This window comes from Pseudonaja textilis, chromosome Z, assembly GCF_049901715.1.
Source record: "Pseudonaja textilis isolate UNSWEBS1 chromosome Z, rPseTex1.2, whole genome shotgun sequence".
Lineage (NCBI taxonomy): Eukaryota > Metazoa > Chordata > Lepidosauria > Squamata > Elapidae > Pseudonaja > Pseudonaja textilis.
In genome coordinates this window covers 134,475,481-134,490,448 of record NC_142008.1, presented here as the reverse complement: position 1 = coordinate 134,490,448, position 14,968 = coordinate 134,475,481, and the positions used below count along the sequence as shown (strand labels likewise).

General features: G+C 41.3%; 1 protein-coding gene across 4 annotated transcripts; it reads left to right on the top strand.

The window, feature by feature from the left end:
- The first annotated feature begins 711 nt into the window (after positions 1 to 711).
- On the top strand, positions 712 to 14,690 carry AKT1S1 (AKT1 substrate 1). Of its 4 annotated transcripts, none has more exons than XM_026712086.2 (5): positions 712 to 1,100; positions 1,844 to 2,310; positions 4,960 to 5,037; positions 10,868 to 11,016; positions 13,730 to 14,690. In XM_026712086.2, exons 1-5 carry the CDS (start codon positions 964 to 966, stop codon positions 13,871 to 13,873), a joined length of 975 nt encoding a protein of 324 aa, XP_026567871.2. In that variant the 5' UTR covers positions 712 to 963; the 3' UTR covers positions 13,874 to 14,690. The 4 variants fall into 4 exon arrangements, with proteins under 4 accessions (XP_026567871.2, XP_026567872.1, XP_026567874.1 ...); XM_026712087.2 differs by having other exon boundaries at positions 737 to 958; XM_026712089.2 differs by having other exon boundaries at positions 755 to 948.
- The last annotated feature ends 278 nt before the right edge of the window (positions 14,691 to 14,968 follow it).

Sequence of the window (14,968 nt, the reverse complement as noted above, 5' to 3'; positions counted from 1 at the left end):
GAATTCTGGGAGTTGAAGTCCACAAATCCTCAAGTAGCCAAGATTGATAAACGTTGGCCTAGAAGCTTCTGTCTCTTTGCTGTCACCTGCTGTTCTTTAGAATATCAGCAACATGGCAACAATTTCTTAGGAATGTGCAGGGTTTTTTAGTCGCCTTTCCTGTAGCAATCCGCTAGTGACTCCTGGCGGATACGGTTTAAATCGAGTGCTGAAATTCTGCGCGAGAGTGCCATGTTTTAAATTTAAACAGATTCTTTTAAACTTGAGATTCTTCCACTTTCACGTGGGTATCTTGAGTCCCGCTCTCGTCTCTTGCTTATACAAAGTTCGGCGGTTTTCCTACTAAATTCACAGTCACATATAGCTTTCTCTCTCTCTTCTAATATGCCCTCTCTAGAATTATCGGTATCTCTTCGCCGCCATTCGGATTTTGATAGCCCTCAAAATATAAAATTAAATAAATAAATGAATGAATTTAATATTTAATGTGAACTGGGTTTCATAAACAACCACACGCATGCGTACGAGGAAAAGCTCCCCCTTCCGCTGCCATCTTTGGATCGGGCATAAGAAGGCTAATCGGCGTTCTCAACCCCTTTCCTGCTTCCCCCACACGCCCTCCTTTGTTCCCCGCCCTCCATCTTTGAAAAGGGCAGTGTGTGGGCGCTGGTCTCATGTCTTATGAGGGCGGTCGGAGGAGGCGGAGCCTTGGGGGTGGGGAGGGGGAGGTGGCGGTTGTTGTTTAGAAAAGGAGGAGGAGGAGGGGGCGGAGCCTTGGGGGTGGGAAGGGGAGGGGGCGGTTGTTGTTTAGAAAAGGAGGAGGAGGGGGCGGCATAAGTGTCCTGGGAAGGGTTAAAGGTGAGAGGTCAGGATTCCGGCTGCTGACCCCCAAGGGGGCTGGGAGGGAACGGGTCTCCGCTGCTTAAGCGAGGGGGGAAAAAAGAAGAGGTAGGAGAAGGTAATATGCGTCACCCTCCCCTCCCGCCGCTTCCTTTTGGAGCCCTGCTCGGGGGACTGGGGAGAGAAAGGAAAGATATGTGCCGGGTGGGTGGGTGGTGGGGCGTCTCTTCTTCCTCACAGTGCTGTCTGTCTGTCTGTCGGTATGTGTCCACCCCCTTGTTTTTATCTCAGGGCTGTATCACTTGCTTTTGTGCCCTTTTTAGCTCTGCCCCGTTGGAAAGGGGGGCTTTCCTCCCTGCATAGCCGCCTCTGTACCCCACAGCCCGTGCATGCTCTTTTCCAGAGCGGTCTTGATTGTTTGAACCCCACTTTCTGCCCTGCACACAATCGTGGTTTGCTTGCTTGCTTGCTTCTTGCAAGCTCTTGATCTGGCTGCTTCTCTCCATGAAAGAAGCCAGAGGGGTCCCGCTTCTTTGGCTCTTCCAGGTGTGCTGTGGTTTCTCTTGCTTCTCATACAGGCTCTTCATGGCGGCTTCTTAACTTTTTCTTTTTAACTCCTGCTCCAGGTATTCTGAATTCAGGCCCTGATTACGTTGCTAAGCTGAATTCCCTCTCTGAGGCAGTCCAGGTTTCTTGGCCTTCTATACATTCCTGGTCTCTCATAAAAGTGCCCCAAGGCAAACCTGGGCTGTGACATACAGCTGATTAATTGGTTAGGCAAATTGACTAAAAGTAGTTTGCTTTTTGACGGGGCATAAACAGCCATAGGCAGCAGAAGCTGTCTTTGTGAATTTGGAATGCCTGTTGCAGTGCGGTATTTGTGTCGCTTAGAAACAGGTGTTTGTTTTCTTCCTGTGAATATTATTTTCATGGGCTCGTTTTTTTAACTATGAATGAGTTCCACTGTGCAATGGTTTAATCTCCTTGTTTTGTTTGACTGCAGGATGACAGATATGGTAGATAATCATAAAGAAAATTGGGTAGCCTTGGTGGCTGCAGCAGAACAATACCGGCGTAAAACAGGCAATGAAATTGTTTTGCTCACTGCTTTCCGGGCACCACCACCTGGCAACTACAGCTATGCGCAGCATGGGAGTGGGGCTCTAGCAGATGCCGTTCAAAGTTACCTCGAAGATATTGCAGTGGTTCATAAAACCACTGCTTTTACCTATGCTGCCCGCCCTCCCTCAAACCCTCATCCACCTCCCCCACAAGGATCCTATTCCCAAAGTTACCCTCCTACTTATGCTCCAGATGAACCTGCCCCACATAGGACGCCAGCCTTCCAAGGAGGTCTGCCTCAGGCTTCGGGAGGCCAAGAACATGAAGATGAAGATGATGAAGGTGATAGAAATACATTGACTGAACTGGAACAACCCAGTGGAAGAGAACCTCCTAGTGACACTACTGGTAGGTCTCTGCACAACAAGTTGGCGTTTATAGCTTGTTTTTCTATAAATAATTTCAAGTAGTCTGCAATAAATATATGTCAAATATCAACCCAGTGGGCTGCTTACCCCAAAGCTTTACTTGAAAAGCCAGGCTTGGACAATACTGTGGAAATTACAGCATAGAGCATGCCACCACATCACTTTTCATGCTGTTTTTCCCATTCGTGGGGCTAGAGTGGGTCTGGCCTGCACGAGACACATCCTGCCCATGGGCCACCAGTTTGATACCCCAGGCAAAGAGGGAGAGAGAGAGAGAGACCTATGGCTGTTGATATGCACTGCTTTTTTTAAAAAGTTCTATAACAAGTCCCACTCAGTTATTCTCCAGATGTGTCAGACTTTAACTCCCAGGACCTGCGAGCCAGCATCTGGATAGAAGACCCCGGGGTGTTAAAATCCAACCACCAGAGGCCTGAATGTAGGTCCACAATAAATATTAAAAGAGTGTAGTGAACGATACAGGTAGTTCTCAACTTACAACCATAATTGAGCTCAAAATGTTCTGTTAAATGAGACATTTAAGTGAGTTTTGTCCCATTTTACAACCTTACATGCCACAATTGTTAAGTGAATCACTGCAGTTGTTAAATTAGTAACCTGATTGGTAAGTGAATCTTGTTTCCCCATTGACTTTGCTTGTCAGAAGGTCACAAAAAGTGATCACATGACCTTGGGAAACAGTAACAGTCTTAAATATGAACCAGTGGCCAAGCATCTGAATTTTGATAGCATGATCATGGGGATGCTGCAAAGGTGGTAACAATGAAAAATGGTAGTATGTCACATTTTTCAGTGCCATTGTAACTTTTAACGGTCACTAAATGATCTGCTGCATGTTGAAAACTACCTGTATTTTAACTGGATTTGTTAAGAAAAGTAACTTGATTCATACATTGCACAAAAGTTTGACTTGCTTAAACATAGTTTTAGAACAAACAGTGTAGACTTGTATAATAAGAAAAGCCACATTGGGTTAAGGCTTAGTAACATGCCTGAAGGCACTAGCTTCACATCACATTCTTTAGCAGGATACACACTAACTGTGCACTAGTAGCACTTTTCCTTTTCTGTCATTACAGTTGTGACAAAACTTGCCTCTGCTGAAGTGAGAAGGCACATCTCAAGGTATTAGGTTTGACAGAACAGTGGGTAGCAGTTTGAGAATGAAGCGAATACACGATTATGCATAATCCCTTGTATTCGTCTCTCTCCCTCCTTTTTGGCCTTCATATTTTATTTTTCTGTTAAAAAGGACTTGCAAATCAATAAGCAAAAAAAAAATTAACAGGGTAATTTTATTATAGCTAATAAACCAATGGAAGGGAAGCAGAATAATCAATTGTCAGAGCTTGAAAGGGGAAAAAATGAAATAATATCATTTAAAGGTCCCCTGAAAAAGCAATTTTTTAATAAAAATGGAGAGCAATTTCATTTTGGGAACAAAATGAAACTAGATGAATGAGTGTTCCATGATCGGAGATCTTCTGCCAAAAAGGCCCAATATTTATCTGCTGCAGCTCAGAGCCAAGCCTCAGCTGAATATCTCATTGATAGGTTGATATATGGAAGTTTAATATTTCAAATTAGTTTTGTATTTTAAAAAATACAGCACAGCTATTTTAAGTATGTGAATTTATATAGTCCCAATAATTTGTATCAGTTTTATAGTTGTAATAAATTACATTTAGATACCACTTTTTCAGGTGCTGAGAACCATTTCATGTAGCTTAATTTGAGAATTCTCAGAATTCTTAAAGGCATTTCACTCATTCTATGGAACGAGATTGGAGTAGAAGCCAGTTGTGAGTGCACAGCTGAAAAAGAAGATGGAATACTTTGAGGGCTTCTAGTCTTAGCTACTGCATCAAGTGGCTGTATGTTGGGTGTTTCTTTGTACTTTGCCCTCTGAACCTTTAGCCTCTCTTGCTGTTGTTCAATGCACACAACTGTCCCAAGTGAAGCCTGAAGAACTTAGAAAGATGATTTTTAGCTTCCCGGTTTAGGAGAATCCATTTGATACTAGCCGAGGTTGTTGGCTTGTGTGAAGAGGTTTGTTGGTCTGCAGCTTGCAAAGTACATTGTCCCATGTCTCCATTTTGAGTCACTGAATCTTATCTTGTGGAGCACAATTAATTTCCTGCAGGCTGCAGCCAGATTTCAGTCTTAGTCAGTTGGCCTGAATGCTCTTAGCAGCGTCAGCAGTGGAGGACCTGCAGATGTGCTGGATGACAATAAGTTTATAAGTAAACTGGAGGACATAAGAGTAGGACACAATAGCTGTGCTCTGTGTCTCTATTTTGACATATTCCTGCCTTCCCTCAGGAGTGACCTTTGTTTCAAAAACACACACACACAACACCATTACTTGTGCTCTCTTTAGAAAACCTTGGAATGCATACAAACTTGTTGATATCTTCCAACTGTGATGGTATTATTTTTGGATACAAAAAGCTTAATTCTAAAAAAAATGATGTTATGAGAAAGGCAGTAGTTCCATTCACCTGACATGATAATGAACATTTATGTTGAGGGACCGGGGTGTGTCATGAGGGATCTTGTATGGGCAGCCACTGTCATTCTATATTTTAAGATAACTATCAATTTCTAGGTCTGTTTGTGATGGACGAAGATTCTCCAAGCCAAGATTATGAGCCTTTTTTTGATTCTGATGTGGAAAGCACTGACGGTGAGTGGAGTAGCATTGTAAGAGAGAAAACACTGAGCCCAGCTAATCCTTTTGCGTTTTTCCCTGTTCTGCCTGCGGAATAGGTAATCCTCCCTTCTCAGAATGATCCAGGTCTACTGAATCAGTCCAAACCACCTGTGAATTTTTGGTTTCAGCTTCTTCCATGAAATCCTCTTTCGTTGTTGAGGATCTTCTTGACAAGCCCAGTGATGTTCAATTGCAGGTAGTCCTCGACCTACAACCACAACTGAGCCCAAAATGTCTGTTGCTAAATGAGACAATTGTTAAGTGAATTTTATGACCTTTTTTGTGGGGGGGGATTTTATTTGGGTTTTCACAAAAACAAAATACAAATAAAACATCTTTTTTGAAAATAGCATGGTCCCAGGTTATCACTTCTTCATACAGACACAAGACTCAATTTCATGCTCATTTTTATATTCTATTCCATATCTTATTACCATTTTATATTTTCTACATAGTTTTTCCCCTCTTTTAATTTTCTCAACTTTGTTTTAATTATCTCATCTCAATTCAAATCATTATATTTATACTTTTGTCTGTCCTGTTTCAATTTCACATTATCTTTTCTTATTAAACAAATTTTTCCCTGTAGTTACCAATTAGAGTATGACACCTTTATATCCTTTAATTTTATCCATTCAAACTCTTATTTAAGCTTCAATGTATACCTTTAAGATTATAGCATTCAATATAATACATAACTTCAAATCGAGTTCTGCTGGGTACATTCTTAAAATAGAGACTATATTCTTAAAAAGAAATATATATGTATATATATATATGTAAATAAAATGCACATTCCATTCCAATTCAATTCTATCATTAATATGCATTAAAATCTTAACATCTTTAACATTTCTTTTCAATTAAATATCATACTTCCTTGGGAACATTTATAAACTTTCCATAGTTAATTCTTTTTTTTCCCATATTTCTCACTTATATTTTTATAAATCATTACTAATAATTAAAAATGTTCCCTTTTAATTCTCTCAATCATTTTAATTCATTTATTTATTAACAAACATCCCACTACATTACAGTAAATATTTTATCCATCATCATATTTTCTAAAATTATTTCTATTTGTAATATAACAATGCTATCTTATTTACCTTTGCAGAATCCCTTTTGCAATTAAATTTTCACCCATTATCTCTAAACAAGCTTATGGTTACAATCCTTATATCTTTTCTCTGTTTCTCCATTTCTTGTTTGTTTTTTACAACTTCTTTTCCTTGCCTTCTTCCCCCTCTTCTTCTCCCTCCCCTTTTTACTCCCTCGTCTCTCTACTTCTAACTCTCTCATCTGTAATCCCCTCTTCTGTTGCTTTCTAATATTACACTTATCTTTCAAATTGTTCTTCTTTAGGTTGTTTTTTCTAGTCTTAAACCTTTCACTCTCTTTCCCCCCTTTTCTTTTTCCCCCCATTTAAAATTATTTGATCATTAAAGATGGCTTCTTCTTTGTCCCAATCTTCCTGTTCTGCAAGCGTTTCTTGTTGCTTCTCATAGTTCCAGATCTCCATTTCTAAAAAATGAAACACGAAGCCAAAAGAACTTCTCCCTTCCTGTGCATCTTCTTTCCATTTTTTAAATTCCATTTTCAGTTCTTCTAAGAGTGATACCATTTTTAAAACTTTTAAACAACCACCCGGTTAATTTTAGTTATCTAGATGCAAAAACTAAAAATCACCAAATAATCCAAGGCTGTTTCTACTTGCTTCTTTTTTCCACTTTCTCTTCCTGGGGTTCTATTATTTTGTTACCAAGTTTCAATTAAAATGTATCTCTGAGGAATCTTGTTAAAATTTCACTGTAAGTTCCTTTTAATTACAATTCCATTCCTTAATTCCAGGCAGTCTTCTCCATTTTTGCAGATCCTACCATTTTATTCTTTTTTTTTCTCCTTTCCTGCTTTTAAAAACTTTTAAATGTCCAGAAATCTTTATTATCCCTTTGACTTTTATTTTCAGCTTAGATACCTATTAATGTCAAAGTGGATTTTTTTTCAATTTCTTGCTTAAGTCTCTTAGCAATCAGTATAAGGGAAGAAGAAAAACCCTAATCCTTTCCCTTCTCTCTCTCCTTTGCAGCTTCAAAATCTTCTTTGGGAACAATGTTGTTAAGTTTAAATTCCAGGGTACCTTATTTGTTGCTTTTGCTGTTTGACCCGGTCAACCAAAATTTTCTCTTCTTATCTTCCTCCTGCACATTCTTTTCCGGTCGAGTTCTTCTTTGTGGTGGCCATTTCTAACCACCGCTACAACCGCCTTCGGGAAAGGGAGTAATGGCCAATTGGGGAGGAGAGATGCAGCTCTCTTCAACCCTGCAGGCAGTCTCCCGCCTCTTCGCCACCTCTATGCGGTGTCTTAGCCCCAAAACCAGCCAACTCGGGGCGCTCCAGCGGTGAGCACGGATCGAAGCCTCGGAGAGACGAGGTTTCAGTCTGTCGCCAAAGAAGCTCAAACCGGAAGGTCCCATTTTATGACCTTTCTTACCACAGTTATTAAGTGAATCACTGCAGTTGTTAAGTGAATCTGGCTTTACTTTGCTTGTAAGAAGGTCACAAAAGGTGATCCCATAATCCCAGGATACTGCAACTGTCATAAGTATGAGTCATTTGCCAAGTGCCTGAATTTTGATCACGTGACCATGAAGGCTGCAATGGTCATAAATATGAAAACAGTCGTAAGTCATTTTTTTCAGTGTCATTGTAACTTTGAACAAACAGTAAATGAATTGTAAATAGAGAACTATCTGTACTCACAAATTAAAGCAAATATATGTGTCCCAGGGTAATGTTGCAGGATCCAATCTGGGCCGGTCACCAGGATCAAAGGTTTTGTCTTCCGAGCTTTTGGATTCATGCTGGAGCCCATCTTCAGAGAATATCTCTCTAGCAGAGTGTGTGTTCTTCTATGTGTGGTATTAATAGTGCCTGTTGAAAGTGGCTTTTTATGTGCGTTTAAAGGCTGGCTTTTAAGTCATTAGCCTTCATTTGTTTGTGCTGCTCAGCTCTCGCCTTCTAAGTAGCAGTAGCAATAGCACTTATATAAAACTTTACAATGCTTTACAGCCCTCTCTTAAGTGGTTACAGAGTCAGATATTGCCCACAACAAATTGGATCCTCATTTTACCCACCTTGGAAGGCTGAGTCAACCTTGAGCCTGATGAGATTTGAATTGCCAAATTGCAGGCATCTGGCAATCAGCAGAAGTAGTCTGCAGTACTGCACTCTAACCACTGTACTATTGTAGCTCATACCACCAGTATTTGATAGGCTGATGGTCAATGAACACTCCTATTTACTGACAAGGGGCCTGTTTTCCAGGCTTCAATCCCTTCCCTGGCTGTTTTTGTTCCTGCTCATCCAACAATTTTAGTAACTGCAAAGTTGAATGTGTTTCCTTGTTCATGGCAGTGTAAGGATGCCAGTGAGTTCGGGTCTCCTTGTCCAACGGCTCGCTTATGTTTTTGCAGTCTGGTGATTAGCTTCCCCCGAGTCTGTCCTACATAGTCAGAGGGGCAATACATGCGTGGGATTTTGTAGATTACATTGGAAGTATCTCCCACCTCCGAGCGATCTTTACAATGCATAATTTGTCCTCATAGGGTAACCTCTGGGCAGTGTGTGATTCCCACTTGCAGCTCTCAGAAGCTGCATTCTACAGCTTCCTAAATGTTTTTAATGTGTGGCAAGATACGCCATGTGTTTGGTCTTGTACTTTTTTTTTCTTCGTTTCTCTCCCTACCATGGACAAGATAAAAGACCAATGATTGCTTTGACGTGGGTGATACTTCCAATGTAATCTACCAAATCCTCTGCATGGATTGCCCCTCTGACTATGTAGGACAAACTGGGAGGGAGCTAATCACCAGATTACAAGAGTACAAGCAAGCAGTCAGACAAGGAGACCCAAACTCATTGGAAGCCTCACATTGCCATGAACAAGGAGACACTTTCAATTTTGCAGCCACTAAGATTGTTGGACAAACAGGCACAAAAACAGCCGGGAAGTGATTGAAGCCTGGGAAACAGGCCTCTTGTCTGTCAACAGGAGTGTTGATTTACCACCAGCCTATCAAGTACTTAGAAGGCGAGGGCTGGGCAGCACAAGTAAACAACAGCTAATGACTTAAAAGCCAGCCAACAACACACCCCAATCAACATCTAAAAAACCACTTATAACAAGCATTATATTTACCACACACAAAACAACACACATTCTGGTAGGGAGAAGTTCCCTGAAGATGGGCTCCAGCACGAGTTCAGAAGCTCTGAAGACAAAACGTTTGATTCTTTGGTTGACTGACCCCAATTGGAGCCTGCAACTACCTGTGCTGTAGCAAGCATAGTTTTAGTGGCCAAGAGGGTTAAAAAAAAGAAGCCATTCATTGAATGACTTTGGCTAGTCTGGTATACTTTGCAAATTTGTTGAGAGAAGAGAAAGAAAGGGGGAACTCCTTTGTCTGTTCCTTGGAGAAAGGATATAAATATGAAGGATAATTAAGTAAAGATTCACCTAATAAGTGTAGTTTTGTCTCCTCTACCCAGTTGGCTCCCTTAATTGCTTGGTCTAATTAGTCTTTAATGAGACTGCTAGGCATAGTTAAGTGGATCCAATTTACTTTGTTGGAAAAGCTTGTCCTCAACTTTTTCTTTATATTGTCACTCTCCACAATTTGTATATTACAGGTTATAACTTCTTGCTGTTTATACATTTGACACTTTTGTATATACTGCATATTATCACTTGACTTTTCATTTTTAGTTTTCAAAAGCTAGAAGCTTGAATTCGTTATGACAGCCATCTCCAATTTAACAGTATTCAAACCATCAATCAGGTTTTCCTATCTTTGGCCATACAAGCTGGGAATTCTGGGAACTGTAGTTGCAATATGATTGGAAGATGCCAGATTAAGGGTGGCTGCCATAAATGGAAACTTCATTAATTGACTGGAGTGGTATTTGAAACCCCAAGAATTGCTTCATTTCATTTGTCTTTTCAAGATCTTCCATATTCTCTTTGGAATTGACACTTGCAGGGTGAGAGGAAGTTTTAAATTATAGATTAAAAGTTGCACTACTGAGGAATCAATCTCTGGCTTCCTGGGATTTTCAGGAAACAGAATATGGAGAAGTGCTGATTGAGAGTAGCCTTGGCCAGGTCTAAACATGAGCATTTCAAATATTATTTGATAAAAAAATATCCTCAAGAAGATATAATCTATGCCAAAAATTCTTGTACACACTTGGAAATTCTTTTGAATAAAGTTGAGAGAGGTGGGGTATCTGAGGAAGCTTGTCACGGGTGTGTTGCTAGACCCTTCCATTGCTACCCACTTTTTGAAAGAGGCTTGTCATAAGAAAAAAGGAAGACAACATGCTGCACAACAATGCCTGCTGCTTTGTTATCTATTTGCAGGAATCCCCCTTGAGCTTATCAAGGCATGATAGAGAACATCCTAGTAAATGAGTGTTTTGTAAATGAGTGTTTCTGGTTGTGAAAGTACATCTGCCACATGCTGTCAAAATTCCAGATGTGCCTTTGCCTTAAGAGGTTGTCTACCTCTGCTCTAAATATTGTTGAATTGCAACTCCCAGTAGTCTCATCCAAATGTGGCCAAAGATTAATGATTCTGGAAGTTGTAATTCAACAAAATGAAAGGGATTAATCTAAACCAGGCCAATCCTGCTTTTGATCAGGCTTTGGATGCTCACAGCTCGCTGTTTTCAAATGTTGCTCAGTTGGTCTAAGCTTTTCCCCCCTCCCCCCCCCCCAAAAATCCCCACTTTTTCTCAGATGGGAGTCTGAGTGAGGAGGCTCCAGGACAGACAGCTCCTCCGCCCCCAAGCCATCAGTATGCCAAATCCCTCCCTGTCTCCGTACCCATCTGGGGCTTTAAAGAACAACGCCAAGAGATACGATCCTCTGACGAAGAGAACAGTAAGGTGGGTCAAAGTAAGGATGTCCAATTTGAGGGGCCATCCTCGGGGGGGGGGGAGCTATCGGGGCCCTTTCCTTTTCCTTGGCTGTCATTGGAGCCTTCCTGACAAAGTGCAGGTGGTCCTCGAGTTATAGCCATTCATTTAGCAAATGTTCAGAGCTACAGCGGCACTGAAAAATAGGACTTACAGCTGGTCCTCGCACTTATAATCTCCCCAGCATTCCCATGGTTAGTGATCCAAATTCTGTCAAACCGGCATTTATTTACAACAATTGCAGTGTCCCAGGGTCATATGATCACCACTTACCACTTTCCCAGCCAGCTTCCAACAAATAAAAATCAGTGAAGAAAGCTGGATTTATTTAACAACCACATGTTTCACTTAACTGAAGAGATTTGCTTGACAACTGTGGTGGGGGTGGGGGGGGGAGGTCATAAATCAGGCACAATTCATTTCACCATCGCTTTGCTTAGCGGTGGAAATTCTGGTCCCAATTGTGGTCATAAGTCAAGGACTACCTGTAATAAAATCCTTTGAGGGGGAGATTGTTGTGGCTGAGCCTCTCTCGGTCTGCAGACAGAAAGTAGAGAACAAATTGGGTGGAGCCTGAATTAAACTCTAACCGTTTTTAAGCATCATTTTCCCAACCAGAGACTCGACTTCCCTGCTGGTCTTTTCAGCATGAGAAGAGATGGCGGCGATGCCATCAGAAGGGATTTCCCTCATTTTTTGGAAGAGATTGTGATCCTGAAAAAATACATGTTATGCTCTTTTGGGGGGTACAAATTCCCTTTTTTTTAAAAAGTGAAAAATTGTACGATTTTGATGCAGTCTTGTGTTTAAAAATCGTCAGTATATTTAGCAGTTCTGGGTGCCACGTTTTAAGGAAGACTAGGAATTTGCAACATATCAAAGGAAGTTGCTCAGGGACTGAATTACATCTTTGGAGAAAAACTGGGGGAACATTGTATATTTGTGCTAGAACCCGAAAGAATGCCTTACAGAAAAAAAGGTTAAAAATCTGTTCTTCATCTCCCAAAGGATGCAACGCAGGAAAATGCTCTCAAGTTACAGGAAGGCAGATCAAAACAGTCAGACTGAATTGTGTAGAAGACGATTTCTAACAGTAAAAACAGTTCAAGCCAATACCCAAAGAGGTTGTGGGATCCCTGAACTAGATAAAGTTTAAAGAAAAGCCAGGAAGCAATTTTGTCAGCCATGCTTTAACTTGGGTTCCTGGACTGAGCAGAGCATTGGGCTCCATCAAACTCTCTTATTTTTCAGTCATTTGTAGTTTAGAATAGCAAATGCATAGCAACGCAACAGCCTAATGCAAAACTTCCCAATCTTGGCAGTTTTCAGGCATATGGAATTTGAAGTTAATATCCATATGTCAAGTTATTCTCCAAAGCACAAGAAGCAATGGGTGGAAACTAATCAGGGAGAGAAGCAACCTAGAACTAAGGAGAAATTTCCTGAGTGTTAGAACAATTAATCAGTGGAACAACCTGCCTCCAGAAGCTGTGGATGCTCCAACACTGGACGTTTTTAAGAAGATGTTGTATAACCATTTGTCTGAAGTGGTGTGGGAGTTCCTGCCTAAGCAGAGGGTTGGGCTAGAAGTCCTCCAAGGTCTCTTCCAACTCTGTTATTCTAAGAAGGAGTCTAAGAATTTCACAGCTAGCATAGCCATTTCTAAGAATTCTGGGAGTTGAAGTCCATTCTTCTTCAGTTTGGAAGAAACGCTGATCTAAGGGCTGGCTCTTTCTCTACTGTCTTGGCCATTTAATTGTGTCTAGTTCAGTTGAGACTTTTGGCTTTATTTGTTCTTTCTCAACTGATCCCTACATCGTTTACCCATAAATGATGGGTAAACTTAGACAGGTATAATGACGAAAAGGGAAATCTTACAGTTAGATAAACACTTCGGAAGAAAAGAGTTTACAAAAAGGGCTTCAAAGCAGTTTCTGGAGATAAATTAGAAGTGGCCTGCAGTTCCTGAAACACGTTAAAGCTTTCATCCTTCCAAGCAGGTAATGGAAAATGGCATATAGGCAGTCCATGACTTATGATCACATTTAAGACCAGAATTCCCATCGCTAAGCAAGGCAATAACTCACATCCAATTTCACAACTATTTTTGCCATAGTTACGCAAATCACGGCAGTTGTTAAGTGAATCACACAGTTGTTAAAACAATTCAAACTTTCCCCAGACAGCTGAGGTGACAGCTGGCAATCAGATCACACACACACACCTATCTTAAATATACATGCCTGTTGTCTAGCAACCAAATTTTGTTCATGTGACTTTGGGGTGCTGCAATCATCATAAGTGTGAAAACCAGTCATAAGTCACTTTTTTCTATGCGGTTGTAACTTCCCACAGTCGCAAAAGGTTTATCCTGGAAACACTCAACCGTCTTAAATATGAGTTAGTCGCCAAGTATCTGAATTTTGACCATGTGACCATGGGGGATGCTGCAACGGTGATAAGTGTGAAAAATGGTTCCACGTCCCATTGGAACTTTGAACGGTCACTAAATGAACTGTTGTAAGTCGTGGGCTCCCCGTAATGGTGAAAGAGAAGTCAGATTCATAGTGGGTTTCTCATGATTTCCCATGATCAGTGACAGCAGGAACAAGAGGGGGAGTCGAAGAAGTTTGGAGATGGCGGGAGAAAAAGCAAACCAGTTGTCCCTTTTCTCTCTCCGCAGCATTCGTCTCCTGATCTCGAGAAGATTGCCGCCAGCATGAGAGCTCTGGTGCTGCGGGTTTCAGATGGCACCGAGATGTTTGGAGACCTGCCTCGGCCACGCCTGAATACGAGTGACTTCCAGAAGCTGCATCGGAAATATTAATAGATCTGGCTGTTGGTCCTGCTGTCTCGGCACCATTTTCCTCCACTACCAAAAATCGGTAGACAGGGTTCAGAGCTCCTCTCAAGCCATACTGTTCAAATTCTGTCCTCCCGTCCTCCGGCCTTTGCTTCCACAAGCTTTAATTTAAAATGGGCAACCTCAGTTTCACACTACAGATGGGCACAGCTGACTGGGTAAATCTGGGGGCTGAAGTCCACACACCTTAAATTTTCCACAGTTGAAAAACACTGCCTTAGCTAGAGCAGCCCTTCTGAGAGGGGCTTCTGACATACCCTGACAAAACAGACTCACACAAAGACAGAAACACTAGAGACACCCTGACAAAAATAGCTCTACCATCATGCCCTGCCTCTGCCTCTGCCACTACTACCACCACCAATCAATCTTCATCTCCCTTTTTTTTCCTCCCCAGTTAAGTGTCTTAAAAAATCCTTTGCACACAAACTGGGCTTGGGTTCTATGCCATTCTGCTGTTCGTTTTCTTTTCTCCCACATGTATAAATCTCCCCATTTCCAGGAGTAGAATTTCAGGGCCCTTTTTACTTTTAGGGAGGTTGGTGCAAATGTGCCCTTGTGGCAGGTGAGATGTGAAAGAGGGTCTAGGGGCTGTGTAGAGCCTCGGACTGATCCCACAACCACTCACCCTACTTTTGTATCAGATTTTCAAGAGCCGTTTCTGGCTCAGACCCTCTATTTTTGTCCAAAGATGACTGGTGAATTGGAAGAGAGAGAGGATGTTTTTATCTCCTTCCTGCCAGCCTATAAGCCAATAATAATAAAAAGTTGTCTTTACCAGCTCCTTTTGCTGTGTTGTCCTTTTTTGAGTTTTTAGGGTAGAAATCAGCTGTCTTGCCTGGATTTCTGAAGCACACATTGGAGAAAGATAATTGAAATAGAAAAAAACACAGAGATGTTTCCAGAAAGTTAAAGCACTGAAATTGCACTCCAAGTAATGTATTGCTCGGCTTACAATAGTTCATTTAATGACCGTTCAGTTACAACAGCACTAAAGTGACTTACGATCATTTTTCACACTTACGACCGTTTCAGCATCCCCATGGTCACGTGATCAAA

Bases quoted from the DNA above. Each gene is read 5' to 3' on its own strand.
- AKT1S1 (XM_026712086.2), top strand. From the start codon at position 964: ATGCGTCACCCTCCCCTCCCGCCGCTTCCTTTTGGAGCCCTGCTCGGG. The intron at 1,101-1,843 runs GTATGTGTCCAC...GTTTGACTGCAG, and splicing joins TGCTGTCTGTCTGTCTGTCG to GATGACAGATATGGTAGATA. The intron at 11,017-13,729 runs GTGGGTCAAAGT...CTCTCTCCGCAG, and splicing joins CTGACGAAGAGAACAGTAAG to CATTCGTCTCCTGATCTCGA.